General features: G+C 32.2%; 1 protein-coding gene across 2 annotated transcripts in view; it reads left to right on the top strand.

Annotated features, from left to right (window-relative positions):
* The window catches only part of LOC143080863 (uncharacterized), a 33,158-nt gene extending 13,640 nt beyond the window's left edge, over positions 1-19,518 (top strand). For both annotated transcript variants that reach the window (XM_076256964.1, XM_076256963.1), the window contains exons 5-9: positions 151-360; positions 9,865-13,257; positions 13,695-13,799; positions 16,186-16,332; positions 19,293-19,518. In XM_076256964.1, coding sequence (XP_076113079.1) covers positions 151-360; positions 9,865-13,257; positions 13,695-13,799; positions 16,186-16,332; positions 19,293-19,502 — 4,065 coding nt within the window. In that variant the 3' untranslated portion in view covers positions 19,503-19,518. The remainder of the gene's footprint in view (positions 1-150; positions 361-9,864; positions 13,258-13,694; positions 13,800-16,185; positions 16,333-19,292) is intronic.
* The last annotated feature ends 212 nt before the right edge of the window (positions 19,519-19,730 follow it).

Below are 19,730 nucleotides of genomic sequence, written 5' to 3'. Positions count from 1 at the left end.
TTTCTTGATTAATTTTGTTCGTTCATTGTAATCTCTTGTCAAAGTGCCTACAAATTTGTATTAGGTGGAATTTTTAAATTCTTAGTCACCCAACTAACATTATCCATGGAATGATAGATGCATTTAAATAATCACCAATTATATTTACAGCTTTATCCATGTAAGTTTGGGAACTGTACTGAGACATTCACATGTGCCCGACTCTTGAGAATCCATGTGACTGAACATCACACAAAGAAACAATTGGTATTTGAATACAAGAAATGTCAGTACAGACATTGTGAAAGATTATTCGCTAGTCAGGAGGCCAGAAAACAACATGTTAAAGAATTTCATATAGATCACAGCATTAAAAGAGAGGTATTGTAACATGCTATACAATGTATTTCATTTCTAAACCACTTTTTTTGAGTGATGGGGAACCATCTGTCCCTATCAGATGTACAAATGTTTATGCCTTTTTAAACTATTTTTTTTTTTATTTTTGTGAAAACTGCTTTTTGAATAGATTTTTGAAAAATAAGAATTACCATTTTAATTATTGATCAGCAATAGCAATAATGATTGCACACAAACCTTTTTAAACTTACTGTGCTTGTTCAACCTTCACTATTTTACCTGCTGTACCTTGATAATTGATATACATCAAAGAACCTGTTACTTATTTATTACATTTGTATAATGGAATAGAAGACAGATAGGGTTTTAAATCCATCTTGATATGGAGTATTAGACATATGTTAAGTTTAACTAAGTCATATTTTCGTTTTTTATACGACTGCAAAAATTGAAAATTTTTTGGTTGTATATTGGTATCACGTTGTTGTCGTCGTTGTCGTCCGAAGACATTTGGTTTTCGCACTCTAACTTTAGTAAAAGTAAATAGAAATCTATGAAATTTAAACATAAGGTCTATGACCACAAAAGGAAGGTTGGGATTGATTTTGGGAGTTTTGGTCCCAACAGTTTAGGAATTAGGGGCCAAAAACAGGTCCCAAATAAGCATTTTTCTAGGTTTTTGCACAATAACTTTAGTATAAGTTAATAGAAATCTATGAAATTTTAACACAAGGTTTATGACCACAAAAGGAAGGTTTGGATTGATTTTGGGAGTTTTGGTCCCAACGAATTAGGGGCCAAAAGGGTCTAAAATTAAACTTTGTTTGATTTCATCAAAAATGAATTAATGGGGTTCTTTGATATGCCAAAGCTAATAGTGTATTCAGATTCTTAATTTTTGGTCCTGTTTTCAAATTGGTCTACATTAAGGTCCAAAGGGTCCTAAATTAAACTTAGCTTGATTTTAACAAAAATTGAATTCTTGGGGTTCTTTGATATGCTGAATCTAAACATGTACTTAGATTTTTGATTATGGGCCCAGTTTTCAAGTTGGTCCAAATTGGGGTCCAAAAGTATTATATTAAGTATTGTTCAATAGCAATAAATTTTTAATTGCACAGTATTCCGCAATAGCAAGAAATCTTCAATTGCACAGTATTGTGCAATAGCAAGAAATTTTCAATTGCACAGTATTGCGCAATAGCAAGAAATCTTCAATTACACAGTATTGTGCAATAGCAAGAAATCTTCAATTGCACAGTATTGCGCAATAGCAAGAAATATCTAATTGCACAATATTGCGCAATAGCGAGAAATTTTCAATTGCACAGTTTTGCGCAATAGCAAGAAATATTCAATTGCACAGTATTGTCCCCTTTTCAAATTGGTCTACATTAAGGTCCAAAGGGTGAAAAAGTAAACTTTGTTTGATTTAAAAAAAAAATTGAATATATGGGGTTCTTCAATATGCTGAATCTAACCATGTATTTAGATTTCTAATATTTGGGCCCGGTTATCAAATTGGTCCACATTGAGGTCTAAAGGGTCTAAAATTGAATATTATTTGATTTCATCAAAAATTGAATTCTTGGGGTTCTATGATATGCTGAATCTAACCATGTATTTAGATTTTGGATATTGGAACATAATAGGTAAATGTCGAATTTAAAATTTTTAAGTTTTTATACGCCCGTCGTCTTTTAGACGGGACGTATTATGGTATACCGTTGTCCGTCCGTCCGTCCGTCGTCCACACTTCGGACAATAACTGAAAAACGCTTTCACCAATTTCCATGAAACTTAAGTGAATTGTTTATATCTATTGACGTAAGCTCCCTTTCGTTTTTTTTTAATTTCAGATTTTAAGTTTTGGATTTATGGGGCTTTATTCATTAAAAAAGGGGGGATTTTCAACACTTTGGACAATAACTCAAAAAGGCTTTCACCAATGTCTATGAAACTTTGGTGAATTGTTTATATCTATTGATGTAAGCTCCCTTTCAATTTTTATGAATTTCAGATTTTAAGTTTTGGATTTAGGGGGCTTTATTCATAAAAAAGGGGGATTTTCAACACTTCGGACAATAACTCAAAAAGGCTTTCACCAATGTCCATGAAACTTTGGTGAATTGTTTATATCTATTGATGTAAGCTCCCTTTCAATTTTTATGAATTTCAGTTTTTAAGTTTTGGATTTAGGGGGCTTTATTCATAAAAAAGGGGGATTTTCAACACTTCGGACAATAACTCAAAAAGGCTTTCACCAATGTTCATGAAACTTTGGTGAATTGTTTATATCTATTGATGTAAGCTCCCTTTCAATTTTTATGAATTTCAGATTTTAAGTTTTGGATTTAGGGGGCTTTATTCATAAAAAAGGGGGATTTTCAACACTTTGGACAATAACTCAAAAAGGCTTTCACCAATGTCCATGAAACTTTGGTGAATTGTTTATATCTATTGATGTAAGCTCCCTTTCAATTTTTATAAATTTCAGATTTTAAGTTTTGGATTTATGGGGCTTTATTCATAAAAAAAAAGTGGGATTTTCAACACTTCGGACAGTAACTCAAAAAGGCTTTCACCAATGTCCATGAAACTTTGGTGAATTGTTTATATCTATTGATGTAAGCTCCCTTTCAATTTTTATAAATTTCAGATTTAACATTTCCGTGTTATGAATTTTTATGCTTAAAAAAGGGGGGATTTTCCAATTTTGGGACAATAACTAACACTTTCACAAAATTTTATGCAACTTTGATAAATTGTTTATATCTATTGACATGAGCTCCCTTTCCATTTTTATAAATTTTAGATTTTATGTTTTCTTAAGTAATGAGTTTTTATACTTAAAAAAGGGGGATTTTATGAAACTTTGGTGAATATATTAATGTTACATCCCTTTTAATTTATATATATATTTCTAGTTGATCATATAAATTCATTTAAAGCATAAAAGACAAGTTAAAAGAGCAACGGGCGTATCATGCGCTCAAGCGCAGCCCTTTATTAAGTTTAAGTTCTTAGACCACATTCATTCTGTGTCAGAAACCTATGTTGTGTCAACTATTTAATCACAATCCAAATTCAGAGCTGTATCAAGCTTAAATGTTGTGTACATACTTGCCCCAACTGTTCAGGGTTCGACCTCTGCGGTCGTATAAAGCTGCGCCCTGCGGAGCATCTGGTTTGATTCTGAGTTTCTGAAAATCCATGAGATTTGGGTGATTATTTATCTAAAGCCTGTCAGTTCTGGTCCATTAACAATATATTTTGACACAGAATACTTATTCTTTGAATTAGCATGTCATACACGACATCACATTAAACAATGATTTTGTAATACATTTTCATTTTCAGATAAAATATTTTAAAAATATTTCTTTTAGTATAAAACGACATATATTTGTTTATCTCATATAAATCCTGTACATTTTATTGCAGACAACTGTCTATAAAACCAGTTACAAGAATCATCATTATTACATATATTAATTCCTAATTGGTCTAGACATTTAATAATACAATTCTCTAAAAAATACTTTAGCACACACAAATTTTCATTTAGGAATAAGGAAATAAATTTAGCGTCTTTAGAGAGATCTGAACAGTTTAATACATGTAGTACAGTTGAATGGTAGGTTACTAGTATTTGATGCTTGCATATGTTACAGGCATTTTCTAAATTTACACGTTTTGGCTTATCTAAAATTCCAACAAGTATTGAACTTGACAATTATTTGTTATTTCATCAAATATTTGCATGGAAGGCTGATCACTTCCGTTTTAGCTCACCTGGCCCAAAGAGCAAAGTGAACTTTTCTCATCTCTTGGCGTCTGTCGTCCGGCCTTCAGCGTCCTGCGTCCGTAAACTTTTACAAAAATCTTCTTCTCTGAAACTACTGGGCCAAATGTAACTACACTTGGCCACAATCATCATAAGGGTATCTAGTTTAAAAAATGTGGCCATTGACCCGGCCAACCAACCAAGATGGTCCCATGGCTCAAAATAGAACATAGGTGTAAAATGAAGATTTTGGCTTATATCTCTGAAACCAAAGCATTTAGAGCAAATCTGACATGGAGAAAAAATGTTTATCAGGTCAAGATCTATCTGCCCTGAAATTTTCAGATGAATCGGACAACCTGTTGTTTGGTTGCTGCCCCTGAATTAGTAATTTTAAGGAAATTTTGCTGTATTTGGTTATTATCTTGAATATTATTATTGATAGAGATAAACTGTAAACAGCAATAATGTTCAGCAAAGTAAGATCTACAAATAAGTCAACTAGACCAAAATGGTCAGTTGACCCCTTAAGGAGTAATTGCCCTTTATAGTAATTTTTTAACAATTTTTATTAATTTGGTAATTTTTTGTAAATTTTTACAAAATATTTTCCTCTGTATCTAAAGGGCCAAGTTTATTATAGATAGAGAAAATTGTAAGTAGCAAGAATGTTCAGTAAAGTAAGATCTACAAACACATCACCATCACCAAAACACAATTTTGTCATGAATGTATCTGTGTCCTTTGTTTAATATGCACATAGAGAAGGTGAGCGACACAGGCTCTTTTGAGCCTCTAGTTTGATACACAAAATATAGTGCATTAATTATAATATTCTATACATCCTATCCCTAAACATTTCAAGAAATTTATATATTCAGATATGCAAGCCACAAAATGATGTAAAAGAGGGACGAAAGATACCAAAGGGACAGTCAAACTCATAAATCTAAAACAAACTGACAACGCCATGGCTAAAAATGAAAAAGACAAACAGAAAAACAATAGTACACATGACACAACATAGAAAACTAAAGAATAAACAACACGAACCCCACCAAAAACTAGGGGTGATCTCAGGTGCTCCAGAAGGGTAAGCAGATTCTGCTCCACATGTGGCACCCGTCGTGTTGCATATGTGATTACAAATCCGGTAAATATTCTAATTCGGTAGGTCACATTCATGAAAGGGAAGGGAATTGTAGTTACGACGTAAAGAACATATCCAATATCATTTGTGAAACGGTTATTCCATAACGGTCAACCAACTCGTGATGTAACATTTGTCAAGAAAATTACTTTACTTTTGCAAGGTGCAGGAATCTAATATCTGTTCTGAAAATAGAATGATGTCATTGTTAAAATTATCTTTGAAAATTTGAAGTTATCTTCCTTTGTCTAGAATTGCTGTTAAATCAACTATAAACAATGCAATAATTAATTTTACTTCCCACTGATAAATAGAAGTAATCTTTACCGTTCAGTGCATGGTCATTTTCATGATGGTCAGTCTCTTTTCTGTGTTGTTTGTAGAATGCTTGATGTCTTTTTGTCATATGTTGTCTTTAACGTATGAAAATGAATATTCCTTTTGATATATTCACCTTTTTAGCTCACCTGGCCGAAAGGCCAAGTGATCTTTTCTCATCACATGGCGTCCAGCGTCCAGCGTCGTCCGTCGTCGTCCTGCGTTAACTTTTACAAAAATCTTCTCCTCTGAAACTACTGAGCCAAATTTAACGAAACTTGGCCACAATCATCATTGGGGTATCTAGTTTAAAAAATGTGTCCAGTGACCCGGCCAACCAACCAAGATGGCCGCCATGGCTAAAAATAGAACATAGGGGTAAAATGCAGTTTTTGGCTTATAACTCAAAAACTAAAGCATTTAGAGCAAATCTGACAGGGGTAATATTGTTCATCAGGTCAAGATCTATCTGCCCTGAAATTTTCAGATGAATCGGACATTTCGTTGTTGGGTTGCTGCCCCTGAAATGGTAATTTTAGGGAAATTTTGCTGTTTTTGGTTATTATCTTGAATATTATTATAGAGATAAACTGTAAACAGCAATAATGTTCAGCAAAGTAAGATCTACAAATAAGTCAACATGACCAAAATGGTCAGTTGACCACTTTAGGAGTTATTGGCCTTTATAGTCAATTTTTAACCATTTTTCGTAAATCTTAGTAATCTTTTAGAAAAATCTTCTCCTCTCAAACTACTGGGCCAAATTTAACCAAACTTGGCCATAATCATCATTGGGGTATCTAGTTTAAAAAATGTGTCCGGTGCCCCACCCAACCTACCAAGATGGCCGCCATGGCTAAAAATAGAACATAGGGGTAAAATGCAGTTTTTGGCTTATAACTCAAAAAGCAAAGCATTTAGAGCAAATCTGACATGGGTGAAATTGTTCATCAGGTCAAGATCTATCTGCCCTGAAATTTTCAGATGAATCGGACATTCCGTTGTTGGGTTGCTGCCCCTGAAATGGTAATTTTAAGGACATTTTGCTGTTTTTGGTTATTATCTTGAATATTATCATAGATAGAGATAAACTGTAAACAGCAATAATGTTCAGCAAAGTAAGATCTACAAATAAGTCAAATGACCAAAATGGTCAGTTGACCACTTTAGGAGTTAATGCCCTTTATAGTCAATTTTTAACCATTTTTATACGACCGCAAAATTTGAAAAATTTTTCGTCGTATATTGCTATCACGTTGGCGTCTGCGTCGTCGTCGTCGTCGTCGTCGTCGTCCGAATACTTTTAGTTTTCGCACTCTAACTTTAGTAAAAGTGAATGGAAATCTATGAAATTTTAACACAAGGTTTATGACCACAAAAGGAAGGTTGGTATTGATTTTGGGAGTTTTGGTCCCAACATTTTAGGAATTAGGGGCCAAAAAGGGCCCAAATAAGCATTTTCTTGGTTTTCCCACTATAACTTTAGTTTAAGTGAATAGAAATCTATGAAATTTTGACACAAGGTTTATGACCACAAAAGGAAGGTTGGGATTGATTTTGGGGGTTTTGGTTCCAACAGTTTAGGAATTAAGGGCCAAAAAAGGGCCCAAATAAGCATTATTTTTGGTTTTCGCACAATAACTTTAGTATAAGTAAATAGAAATCAATGAAATTTTAGCACAAGGTTTATGACCACAAAAGGAAGGTTGGGATTGATTTTTGGAGTTGAGGTCACAACAGTTTATGAATTAGGGGCCAAAAAGGGGCCCTATTAAGCATTATTTTTGGTTTTTGCACCATAACTTTAGTATAAGTAAATAGAAATCTATGAAATTTAAATACAAGGTTTATGACCATAAAAGGAAGGTTGGGTTTGGTTTTGGGAGTTTTGGTCCTAACAGTTTAGGAATAAGGGGCCCAAAGAGTCCAAAATTGAACTTTGTGTGATTTCATCAAAAATTGAATAATTGGGGTTCTTTGATATGCCGAATCTAACTATGTATGTAGATTCTTAATTTTTGTTCCCGTTTTCAAATTGGTCTACATTAGGGTCCAAAGGGTCCAAAATTAAACTTAGTTTGATTTTAACAAAAATTGAATCCTTGGGGTTCTTTGATATGCTGAATTTAAAAATGTACTTAGATTTTTAATTATTGGCCTAGTTTTCAAGTTGGTCCAAATGGGGGTCCAAAATTAAACTTTGTTTGATTTCTTCAAAAATTGAATAAATGGGTTCTTTGATATGCCAAATCTAACTGTGTATGTAGATTCTTAATTTTTGGTCCAGTTTTCAAATTGGTCTACATTAAGGTCCAAAGGGTCCAAATTAAACTAAGTTTGATTTTAACAAAAATTAAATTCTTGGGCTTATTTGATATGCTTTATCTAAATATGTACTTTGATTTTTGATTATGGGCCCAGTTTTCAAGTTGGTCCAAATCAGGATTCCATATCAAGTATTGTGCAATAGCAAGAAATTTTCAATTGCACAGTATTGCACAATAGCAAGAAATATCTAATTGCACAATATTGTGCAATAGCAATTAATTTTCAATTGGAGTTATCTTTCTTTGTATAGAATAGTAGTTGATAATATATGTTGGAAATTTGCCAGACATGACTATGATGTCATTTTCTATTTTTATTTGCCAATAACTTTATGTAAATAACTTCATTGGAAATTTGCCAATATAAAATGTTGCTGATGAAGCTTTTTTTCCTTATCTTATCTAAAATGTTTTAGATAATGTATGTTGGAAATTTGCCAGATATGACTATGATGTCATTTTCTATTTTTATTTGCCAATAACTTTATGTAAATAACTTCATTGGAAATTTGCCAATATAAAATGTTGCTGATGAAGTTTTTTTTATTGTTTTATACAATAAACAATGTATATTCACTTTTACTACCAACCAATCTTTACCATTCAGTGATAACAAGCACTTTATTTTACATTTTAATATTTTATGATGTATTTAAAAGAGTAGTTATTGTTGCAAACTCCATTAGAAATTTGAATTGATATCAGTTTTGGAAAAAGGGAAACGGGGATGTGAAAAAAGGGGGGGGGGGGGTTAAATTTTTCTCATTTCAGATTTCATAAATAAAAAGAAAATTTCTTCAAACATTTTTTTGAGAGGATTAATATTCAACAGCATAGTCAATTGCTCAAAGGCAAAAAAAACTTTTAAGTTCATTAGACCACATTCATTCTGTGTCAGAAACCTATGCTGTGTCAACTATTTAATTTTAGATTTAAATAAGAAGAAATCTTTAATTGATTTGTAAAATCTTGACATTTGTTTTGTGTAAAAAAACCCATGTAATGTCAAAAATTTGATCACAATCCAAATTCAGAGCTGTATCACGCTTGAATGTTTTGTCCATACTTGCCCCAACTGTTCAGGGTTCGACCTCTGCGGTCGTATAAAGCTGCGCCCTGCGGAGCACCTGGTTCGTAAATCTTAGTAATCTTTTAGAAAAATCTTCTCCTCTGAAACTACTAGGCCAAATTTAACCAAACTTGGCCATAATCATCATTTGGGTATCTAGTTAAAAAAATGTGTCCGGTAACTCGGCCAACAAACCAAGATGGCCGCCATGGCTAAAAATAGAACATAGTGGTAAAATGCAGTTTTTGGCTTATAACTCAAAAACAAAAGTATTAAGAGCAAATCTGACAGGCAGTAAATTTGTTGATCAGGTCAAGATCTATCTGCCCTGGAATTTTCAGATGAATCGGATAATCGGTTGTTAGGTTGCTGCCCCTGAATTGGTAATTTTGAGGAAATTTTGCTGTTTTTTTGTTATTATCTTGAATATTATTATAGATAGTAAACAGCAATAATGTACAGCAAAGTAAGAACTAAAAATAAGTCAGTATGACCAAAATAGTCAATTGACCCCCTAAGGAGTTATTGCCCTTCATAGTCAATTTTTAACAATTTTCTTAAAATTTGAAGATTTTCAATAACATTTTCCAAAGAAAGTACTGTTATAGATAGAGATAATTGTAAGCAGCAAGAATGTTTAGTAAAGTGAGATCTACAAACACATCACCATCACCAAAACACAATTTTGTCATGAATCCATCTGTGTCTATTGTTTAATATTCACATAGACCAAGGTGAGCGACACAGGCTCTTTAGAGCCTCTAGTTAATGAAAGCTCTTCATTTTAGTCAGATAGGATAGGAGGGTTTTATTAACCAATAAACAGCTAGGATTTTTATGTAAGATGTATTTAGAATTAATTTTGTTATTGTAGGATGGTTATGGTGCATTATGGATTATAAAGAGCTCACCAAACGAGAAAATTGGGGACAAACAAGGGATGCACAATAATGAGCGTATCCATGAATATAGTTTTCAGGAAATCAGGAACTTCTTTGTAGAGGTTTATGAGGTCACAAGAATAATCGTCTCATCTGGTGATTATTTTGTATCCTTTTGTGAAAATTGTGCGTTCTATGATGCTCCAAGAGACTTTGACAAAAATAAATATGGGAAACTGTGTAAAGATGAAAAACAGTGCGATGTTTCTTATGTATGTCGGGAGATCAAAAGTGCATATGGAGATTTTATCGTTGATATCAACAATGTTAAAAGTCGAATGTTAAATAGCGGTGTTTTATTTCACGATTTTCATTTCGGGTGTTGTATCTTTATTGATGATGGTGAAAAATCTATGGATTCTGAAAGGGATATTCCTGTATTAAAAAAGATTAAATCAGCAAGTGATTCAGTGCAAAAATCAATGGATTCTGAAAAGGAAATACCTATATTAGAAAAAATTAAACCAACAAGTGATGCATTGCAAAAATCAATAACGGAAAATATTAAACCAGCAAGAAATGAATTGCAAAAATCAATATCTGAAAATATTAAACCAAAAGATGTTGAAGCTGACATTGGAGATTTGGTGTTTTTGTATGGTAAACCAAATCCCAACTACTCACCAGCCTGTCCAGAAACTGTGGAAGATAATTTAGAGAGTCCAGAAGGGGAGATAATTTACCATGATGACAATGATCAAGATAATTATGCTGTTTTAAGTTGTGATGCATTTCCAAGTGAGTTAAACACTTCATCAGAACCAACTGAAGATGAAATAGACAGAAAGGATGTCATAAAAGTTGAAAGATATTGGGAAGAATTTGGTGATGATTCTATAAAAAGAAGCTTAAACATTTCCACAGAGGATCAAATAATTGAAAGAACTATGAAGTCAGAACCTATTAATGAAGAAATAGTTCTGACTGAAAATGTGAAACAGGAAATAGTCAATAGTGGAAAAACTAAAACAGGTAAAATTGGGTCAGCAAAGTCTTCAAAGAAGTTGAACATGAAAAAACCATCCCAAACCGAGGGAAAAAAAGTTCATACTTGGAAAGAAGAGGAAATAGGGAGCTGTATTTCAATACCAGATTCGCACTTGGTGACAAGTGACTTTTTATCTGAAATTTCAGAAAATTTCAGTGACAGCAGTTTGAATGTTATAGAAGATAGAAACAGTAAGATTCAGAGGTCATCTGATGTAATCTGTGATACACTGGAAGGCGGGTCTACCAGTATAAAAAAAGATCCAAAGTCTCAAAAGAGTTTTAACAAAGATTCCAAGTCTCAAAAGAGTTTAAACAAAGATTCCAAGTCTCAAAAATGTTTAATTGAAGATTCCAAATCTCAAAAGTGTTTTAACAATCCTAGTAGTAGTAGTAGTAGTAGTAGTAGTAGTAGCAGTGCCTTGAAAAGGAGTTTGAGTGTACCTCTGGTTAACCACTTCTTCAAACAATGTGTACCTCCGGCTGACAAATCAGTCATACAAAAAGTACCTTCGGCTTACAAAGCTGTCAAACAAGGTGTACCTCTGGCTGAGAAATTGGTCAAACAGAGAGAGAAAGGGCAAAAAATAAATGATAAACAAAACAAATCCCCTCCCAAATGCTCAAGTAGAAGTGAACAGAAAAGTGCAAAAGAGGAAAAGAAAGAAACTTTCAGTAAAAAGCCATATGGTCCATTGCCTAATATTGAAGGAAATAAAACCAATAAAAAAATCAAAAACACAAGCCATTCTTTATATGAAGATGTAATTGACTTAAAAGTGGAGAACAGTGGAAGAAAACAGTCCCAAAGTTTGTTGTTAGATGAAACAAAACAGAGTCATTTCGAAAATCCAATTGATTATACAGATAATGATGATGATTATGATGATGATATTATAGAACTAGATATCGGTAGAACTAACAAGAATTATGTCAAACTCGACAGAAGTCAAAGTGAAAATGATATCAGTAAAAATTTACATCATGATATAATAGAAATAGATGTTGATCACAAAAACTCTGATAGCAGAAATGTATATAAGGATGATATTATTGTGATAGATACCGGTGAGAATCTCAAAGACATGCATAATATTGAAGGTCATTCCAAGGACATTCCTGTAAACCTACAAAAAAGGAAAAGATACTCCAATGACATAATAGATTTAGATGATGGTGATGATAATAGAAAGTCATATAATGAAAGTAGACTTTCACATATTACCTCAAATCTTAATAATGGAAAAACTAAAAGTATCAAAACACTAAAGTCACATGACAAAGTAATATCAATTGGTAGTGATTATCATGTTAAGTCACATGACAAAGTGATATCAATTGATAATGATGATGACATCAGGTCACATGATTTGTATACTAATGATAAAAAACAAGTAAAAGATGAAATCTTCGATGATTCAGACGATACAGATGATTATACTCATGAAGAGCACAGTGAAGTGCCCCATTCAGATTTTAAAACAAAAAAGTATTCCTCTATAAAAGTTAAGGAGAAAAATTGGAAATCATCTGACAAAACTGATTTTCAAAATAGGAAATTACTGGACATCAAAAGAAAACCGGGTGATAAAAGTTATGACAAAATTGATCATACCAAGAAAAAATCTCAACCTTTTCAACTGAAAAGAAAATTTTGTGAATGGAAATTTCCCAAGAAAACTAATCTTTTAGGTCCAAAAATAAAAAAAGAAACAAATTCTCTGATTGAATCAGATTCTATGCAGAACGTCTGTGATAATTACAAATCTGATGCATTCCAAAAACATTACACACAGGGTGAAAGTCGAATAAATGAGGAAAGTACTGTTTATGAATCTGGATCTGATGTAAAACCTGAAAAAGAGAAATGGATTGTAGAGGGACACGAAATTAAGGATTGTAAAATTAAAGTTTTTAAATTAGATGATAGTGATGTGGATTATATTTGTCAGGAATTAAAATCAGGACATAAAACAAATTATGCAAATTACCTTGACTCTATGCAGAAAATGGATGCACGTAATTATGATCAACTAATGAATGGCTGTTTAAAATTAAATATGAAGCCTAGAAGGTTGAAAAGGATCGTAGAAATCTGTAAAAAATTTTTTGAGATGAATAAATATTTTCATGATAATCCTCATAAGAGAACAGAAAGGACTAGAAAAAGAAAATCAAACTCATTTATGAAGAATGGAGCGTTAAAGAAGAGAAAAAGTGATAATAATATATTGGAGTTTGTGGATCTTGATTGGATAATGGATTCAGATGATTCAGTGTCAATATCTGAGGACGATGAGGATGAAGACACAGACTTTGATGATTTGGATTTTACAGATGTAAGATACATACAATGAAATAGTGAATCATTGGGTCATGTTTTTTTAAGGCTTTATTATGCTGTTTCGGTTGCTGTCTCATTAACATATATCTTATATCTCCTTTAATTCATTAACATTAGATAATTTACATGATAAACATGAAAGGTCCAAATGTCAAAGGAGCATTGTTTACATTGCTTTACATAATCATAAATGTTGCAGCAAGGTCTTTAACAAGCTTAGCTATATGTGCCTGAGAGTAAGGCAGCTCTTGATTTAACATAAGGAGACATATTTGAGTATTTGGATTTTAATGACAATTTATTTTACAGCAACTTTTTGGCCATAATGGTAAAAAAAAATGGCATTTTATATATCCATGTATGTAAATAGTAAAGTAACTGATGCAGTAATGAATGCACACACTGAATGTATTTATATGTATTATGTTGCAGAATGACTTGTTTTGCCCAGAGCCTGGATGTACAAAACGGTTTGCCAGTTCTGTGACTCTTGAACATCATATAGCCAGGAAACATGATGACCAGTCATATGAAGAAGTAAGTTACTTTCATCAGAGCATTAAAATCAATTTTCCTGAAATAATTTTTCTAAATAAATAAATGCTCATCAACCATCTTGAAACTTCATTCAAATATCTAAAAAGTTGTATATTTCTGAAACCTGTCTACATACCTTAGCAACTTTAACAGAACCATAGCTTATATTAGTGAACAGTTCAGTATATGATCAAAGACTTCAATCAAACCCAAGAAAACAAAAACAAAACATTTGTTAATCATGGACTCATGCTCATTAACAACACAAATATTTATAGCTCATGTATATTAAGCTACCATAAGTCTCAACTTTGGATAGAAGTAACAAGCAAAGATCTGCTTTCAACAAGTTCCTTAAATAACAACAATACTAATATATATACATTTAGTATATGAGTGTTTTAAATTAAGATGATAGTTATGTGTTTTACTCATAAATTCTGTTCTTTGTGCATGTTTCCTCATCATTTTTCATTTCTGTATATTTCTTATTCTTCCAAGTTGTTTTTATACGACCGCAAAAATTTTTTGGTCGTATATTGGTATCACGTTGGCGTCGTCGTCGTTGTCATCGTCGTCCGAATACTTTTAGTTTTCGCACTCTAACTTTAGTAAAAGTGAATAGAAATCTATGAAATTTTAACACAAGGTTTATGACCACAAAAGGAAGGTTGGGATTGATTTTGGGAGTTTTGGTCCCAACATTTTAGGAATTAGGGGCCAAAAAGGGCCCAAATAAGCATTTTCTTGGTTTTCGCACTATAACTTTAGTTTAAGTTAATAGAAATCTAAGAAATTTTGACACAAGGTTTATGACCACAAAAGGAAGGTTGGGATTGATTTTGGGAGTTTTGGTTCCAACAGTTTAGGAATAAGGGGCCCAAATGGTCCAAAATTGAACTTTGTTTAATTTCATCAAAAATTGAATAATTGGGGTTCTTTGATATGCCGAATCTAACTGTATGTAGATTCTTAATTTTTGGTCCCGTTTTCAAATTGGTCTACATTAAGGTCCAAAGGGTCCAAAATTAAACTCAGTTTGATTTTAACAAAAAATGAATCCTTGGGGTTCTTTGATATGCTGAATCTAAACATGTACTTAGATTTTTAATTATTGGCCCAGTTTTCAAGTTGGTCCAAATCGGGGTCCAAAATTAAACTTTGTTTGATTTAATCAAAAATTGAATAATTGGGGTTCTTTGATATGCCAAATCTAACTGTGTATGTAGATTCTTAATTTTTGGTCCCGTTTTCAAATTGGTCTATATTAAAGTCCAAAGGGTCCAAAATTAAACTAAGTTTGATTTTAACAAAAATTGAATTCTTGGGCTTTTTTGATATGCTGAATATAAACATGTACTTAGATTTTTGATTATGGGCCCAGTTATCAAGTTGGTTCAAATCAGGATCCAAAATTATTATATTGAGTATTGTGCAATAGCAAGAAATTTTCAATTGCACAGTATTCAGCAATAGCAAGAAATCTTCAATTGCACAGTATTGTGCAATAGCAAGAAATTTTCAATTGCACAGTATTGCACAATAGCAAGAAATCTTCAATTGCACAGTATTGTGCAATAGCAAATATTTTCAATTGCACAGTATTGTGCAATAGCAAGAAATATCTAATTGCACAATATTGTGCAATAGCAAGAAATTTTCAATTGGAGTTATCTTTCTTTGTCCAGAATAGTAGTTGAATCAACTTAAATCATTGTTTTATACAATATACAATGTATATTCACTTTTACTACCAACTGATAAATGAAAACAATCTTTACCATTCAGTGATAACAAGCACTTTATTTTACATTTTAATATTTTATGATGTATTTAAATGAGTAGTTATTGTTGCAAACTCCATTAGAAATTTGAATTGAGATCAGTTTTGGTAAAAGGGAAATTGAGATCAGTTTTGGAAAAAGGGAAAGGGGATGTGAAAAAAAATGGGGGGGAAAAGGGGGGGGGGGTTAAATTTTTCTCATTTCAGATTTCATAAACATGATAAATAAAAAGAAAATTTCTTCAAACATTTTTTTGAGAGGATTAATATTCAACAGCATAGTGAATTGCTCAAAGGCAAAAAAAAATATTTTAAGTTAATTAGACCACATTCATTCTGTGTCAGAAACCTATGCTGTGTCAACTATTTAATCACAATCCAAATTAAGAGCTGAATCCAGCTTGAATGTTGTGTCCATACTTGCCCCAACCATTCAGGGTTCAACCTCTGCGGTCGTATAAAGCTGTGCCCTACGGAGCATCTGGTTTTACTTCAGAGGCAGTATAGTTGTATCATTTAAATAGAAATAAGCATTAAATTATGACTAAAGAGATACATATTGAGAAATATACTAAGTAAAGGTTAAATGTTTTATATTTGTAGAGAAAGTTCTGTCCTGTTGAAAACTGTGAGAGGAGTTACTCAAACAAACATAACTTAATGACACATATAAAAAAAGACCATGGCGAAGTTATATACAATGAAATAAGATCAGAATTATATAGCATGAAACCTGAACCTGAATCTGCGGTAAGTCTGGGGGTCGGGGATATAACAAACATAACCTAATGACATAAAAAGGACCATGGCCAAGTTATATACAATGAAATAAGATCAGAATTATATAGCATGAAACCTGAACCTGAATCTGCATTAAGTCTGGGGGTCGGGGATATAACAAACATAACCTAATGACACATAAAATACTGGTATAGATTTGAAAATCTTACAACTGAATTCAGTCTATTGAAAGATGCTTATAAATGCAGCCAAGAGCTTCACAAATCTAACATAACTTCTTGGTTCTCATTTGTTAAAAAAATATTAGAAGTTTTTGAAATTAAACAAGAAGTAAAACATTTCGGACAATATAAATTTTTGAACATATCTAGCAAATTAATTCACACTAAATATATTAGCAATTGGTATGCTAGCCAAAATAAAGCTTCTGATGGAAAACTGTTTAATTATGTGAAATTTAAGCAGAATTTTGGTTATGAAAATTATCTTTCTTTAATTAAGAACTTTGATTTTAGAAGATCTATATGCAAATTACGTATTTCTGCTCATAAGCTTCAAATTGAAGTTGGTCGTTTTTCAGATATTCCATGAAATGAAAGAATTTGCAAAAAATGCTCCTCTGGCTGTGTTGAAGATGAAATCCATTTTTTAACTAACTGTGAAAATTTTAAATCAGATAGAGATGCTCTCTTTGACATTGTTTGCCAAAGAATTCCAAATTTTTCTATACTTGGTAATCAGCATAAATTTATTTATTTATTAAACTGTGAAGACAATCAGGTCCTTAATGCTGTTGGTAAATTTATTAAAGTGAATATGAGTTAGTAATTGTATTGTAACTGTATGTAAAAAATTGTTTGTATCTATGTATCTATGCAAATCAATATTCTTTTTCCTTATTCATGTATGCTCTGTATGCCCCTTGTGGGCCCTTAATTGGAAATAAAATATGTTCTGTTCTGTTCTGTTCTATATAAATGTTAACAAATCTATATGGATATGTGTGTATATGTATATGTAAATTATTGTGAAATTTTTGTAATAATAATATAAAAAAAGACCATGGCGATTTATATACAATGAAATAAGATCAGAATTATATAGCATGAAACCTGAACCTGAATCTGCTGTAAGTCTGGGGGGTCAGGGATATAACAAACATAACCTAATGACACATATTAAAAAGGACCATGGCAAAGTTATATACAATGAAATAAGATCAGAATTATATAGCATGAAACCTGAACCTGAATCTGCAGTAAGTCTAGGGGTGTGGGTTTTAGACAACAGTGGTGTTTTCTAGAGGTCAGATTAGAACTGAATGGTCTACATCTTTAGCATTAATCTTGCTAACTTTCAGTCACATTTCAGCAGAACTAATTTAACAAAAAGCATTACTTACTATAAAACTTGAAGGTTTTGCATCTTTTGTTATATATGTAACACTCAGAAACATGTCCTTCCCCCCAAACGTGTCCACATCGACGTTAATGAACTGCAAAACATGTATAGTTGTAAAAGGGCGCCAAAGCATGTCATTTGTATAAACGCCCAAACGTGTCCGATTTTTAATAAACACCCAAACGTGTCCAATCCCCCTAATGTGTCCATGTTTTTATTTTTTACTGGAAATGCCATTCGTGTCAATATTGTAAATACGTAGGTTATTTGGTTATTGCTTTTTCATTGACGTATACTCATTTTGCTATTTCATAGAAAAAAATAGAAAATAACTTTAGATCTTTATTTTTCAACCGGCAGAATAACCTGGGTAAAAGTGGGGACGTTAGTTAAGCTATGTTGGATGTAAATGTAAGCAGCCATTCTCAGTCAAATTGTAGATATAAAATCAGATACCTCATGTAGGGAGAAATTCCCATGCACTGAAGTCATAAAAAAAATCGTTTTTACTCTCTTTTGAATTTTTTAAATTAAAATCCCAACTAGTGTTAATCCCGAATAACCGTAAACATTTAGGTCCAATCCTCAATTCCTGGTATGATAATAGAACCTATCTACAGTATAAAAACGAAGATGTGGTGTGATTGCCAATGAGACGATTCTCCACAAAAGACCAACTGACACATAAACTAACAACTATAGGTCATTGGACGGCCTTTAACAATGAGTAAAGCCTATATCGCATAAGCAGCCATAAAAGGCCTGAAAGGACAAATGTATTTTTGCTAACATAATATTGTTCAAATAATGCATGAAATATTTGACACTTGACGTTATGTCTCTTGTTCGTGTGTCTTTAGTGATGCTCGAAACCTAAAATTTATTAAAAAAAAAACACCTGACAACCAGTTTATGATTTGAAGAGCTTTTACAATACCAAAGTTGAGAAAAGGAAGTCAATTCTGCTGAAAGCCCGCCGTGCAATATTCGGATTAATATAAAAGCATCATCAGAGTTTATTAGTACAAACTAATTAACAAAGTAAACGATTTTAAAATTCAATTGTACTAAAACTATTTAAATCTATGTTTTCTCTAAATGAGCATGAAATACTTGCAACTGGACAATAAGCAATTTCAATCAAAAGTTATCAATGTCATTTTGGACCTACGTGTATTAGCGCTGAGATGTGAGATATTCTGGCGTTAAAAAGTGGACTCATTTGGGCGAATAACAATTATCGGACACGTTTTTGGGGCAATGACATGTTTGGGCTATATTGAATAATATGGACACGTTTGGGGTTAATAGACACGTTTGGGGTGATGGACACGTTTGGGAGTGTTACATATATATTAAGTTGCTAAATTTAAGCGTTGTCAAATACAAAATATTTTGTTTTCATGAAAAATGTTCTTTCTTTTTTCCTTTGTTTTTTTGCAGGCAGCGGGACACACAATACATAGAAAAGTGGCACTCACTTTGTATAGATATTACTTTTTCATAAATTGCTCCTTAAATAATTTTAAAATCCATTGAAACTAAGCTCTTTATATATTATTTTTCAGATGGTTCGACCAGCAGGAACCTGTTTAATGCCAACAGTTTGGCGAAATCCTCAACCTTTAATACCTTCACATGTGAAAGGAAAAATATCTAAGACTTCAGCTACTGAGCCTCCTAAGAATGTCAAGGAAGTCCAGGACATCAAAAATATTTTATCAGATTTTACTCAAAATGGACGAGGGTCTTTTTACTCTATTTTATCAAATAAATAATATATATATTTCTAAATGGACTTAAGACTATTTGTATGACTATAGCACATTTATGTTTGAAAAGCCAGAAATTATATGCCCTGCCATAGCAGAGGCTGAATGAAGTTTTACCCTTGTCTGTCTGTCTGTTCCGCAGTCCATCTGTAAGCTTGTCTCGAAATTTGTTTCAATTCTCTAACTATCTTGCCTTTACCAAAATTTTTGGAACCTATACACAATGCTAATAAG

Source organism: Mytilus galloprovincialis, chromosome 6 (assembly GCF_965363235.1).
Source record: "Mytilus galloprovincialis chromosome 6, xbMytGall1.hap1.1, whole genome shotgun sequence".
NCBI classification, from domain to species: domain Eukaryota; kingdom Metazoa; phylum Mollusca; class Bivalvia; order Mytilida; family Mytilidae; genus Mytilus; species Mytilus galloprovincialis.
The sequence above is the reverse complement of the archived record's forward strand: the minus strand, read 5'-3'. Positions and strand labels throughout refer to the sequence as shown.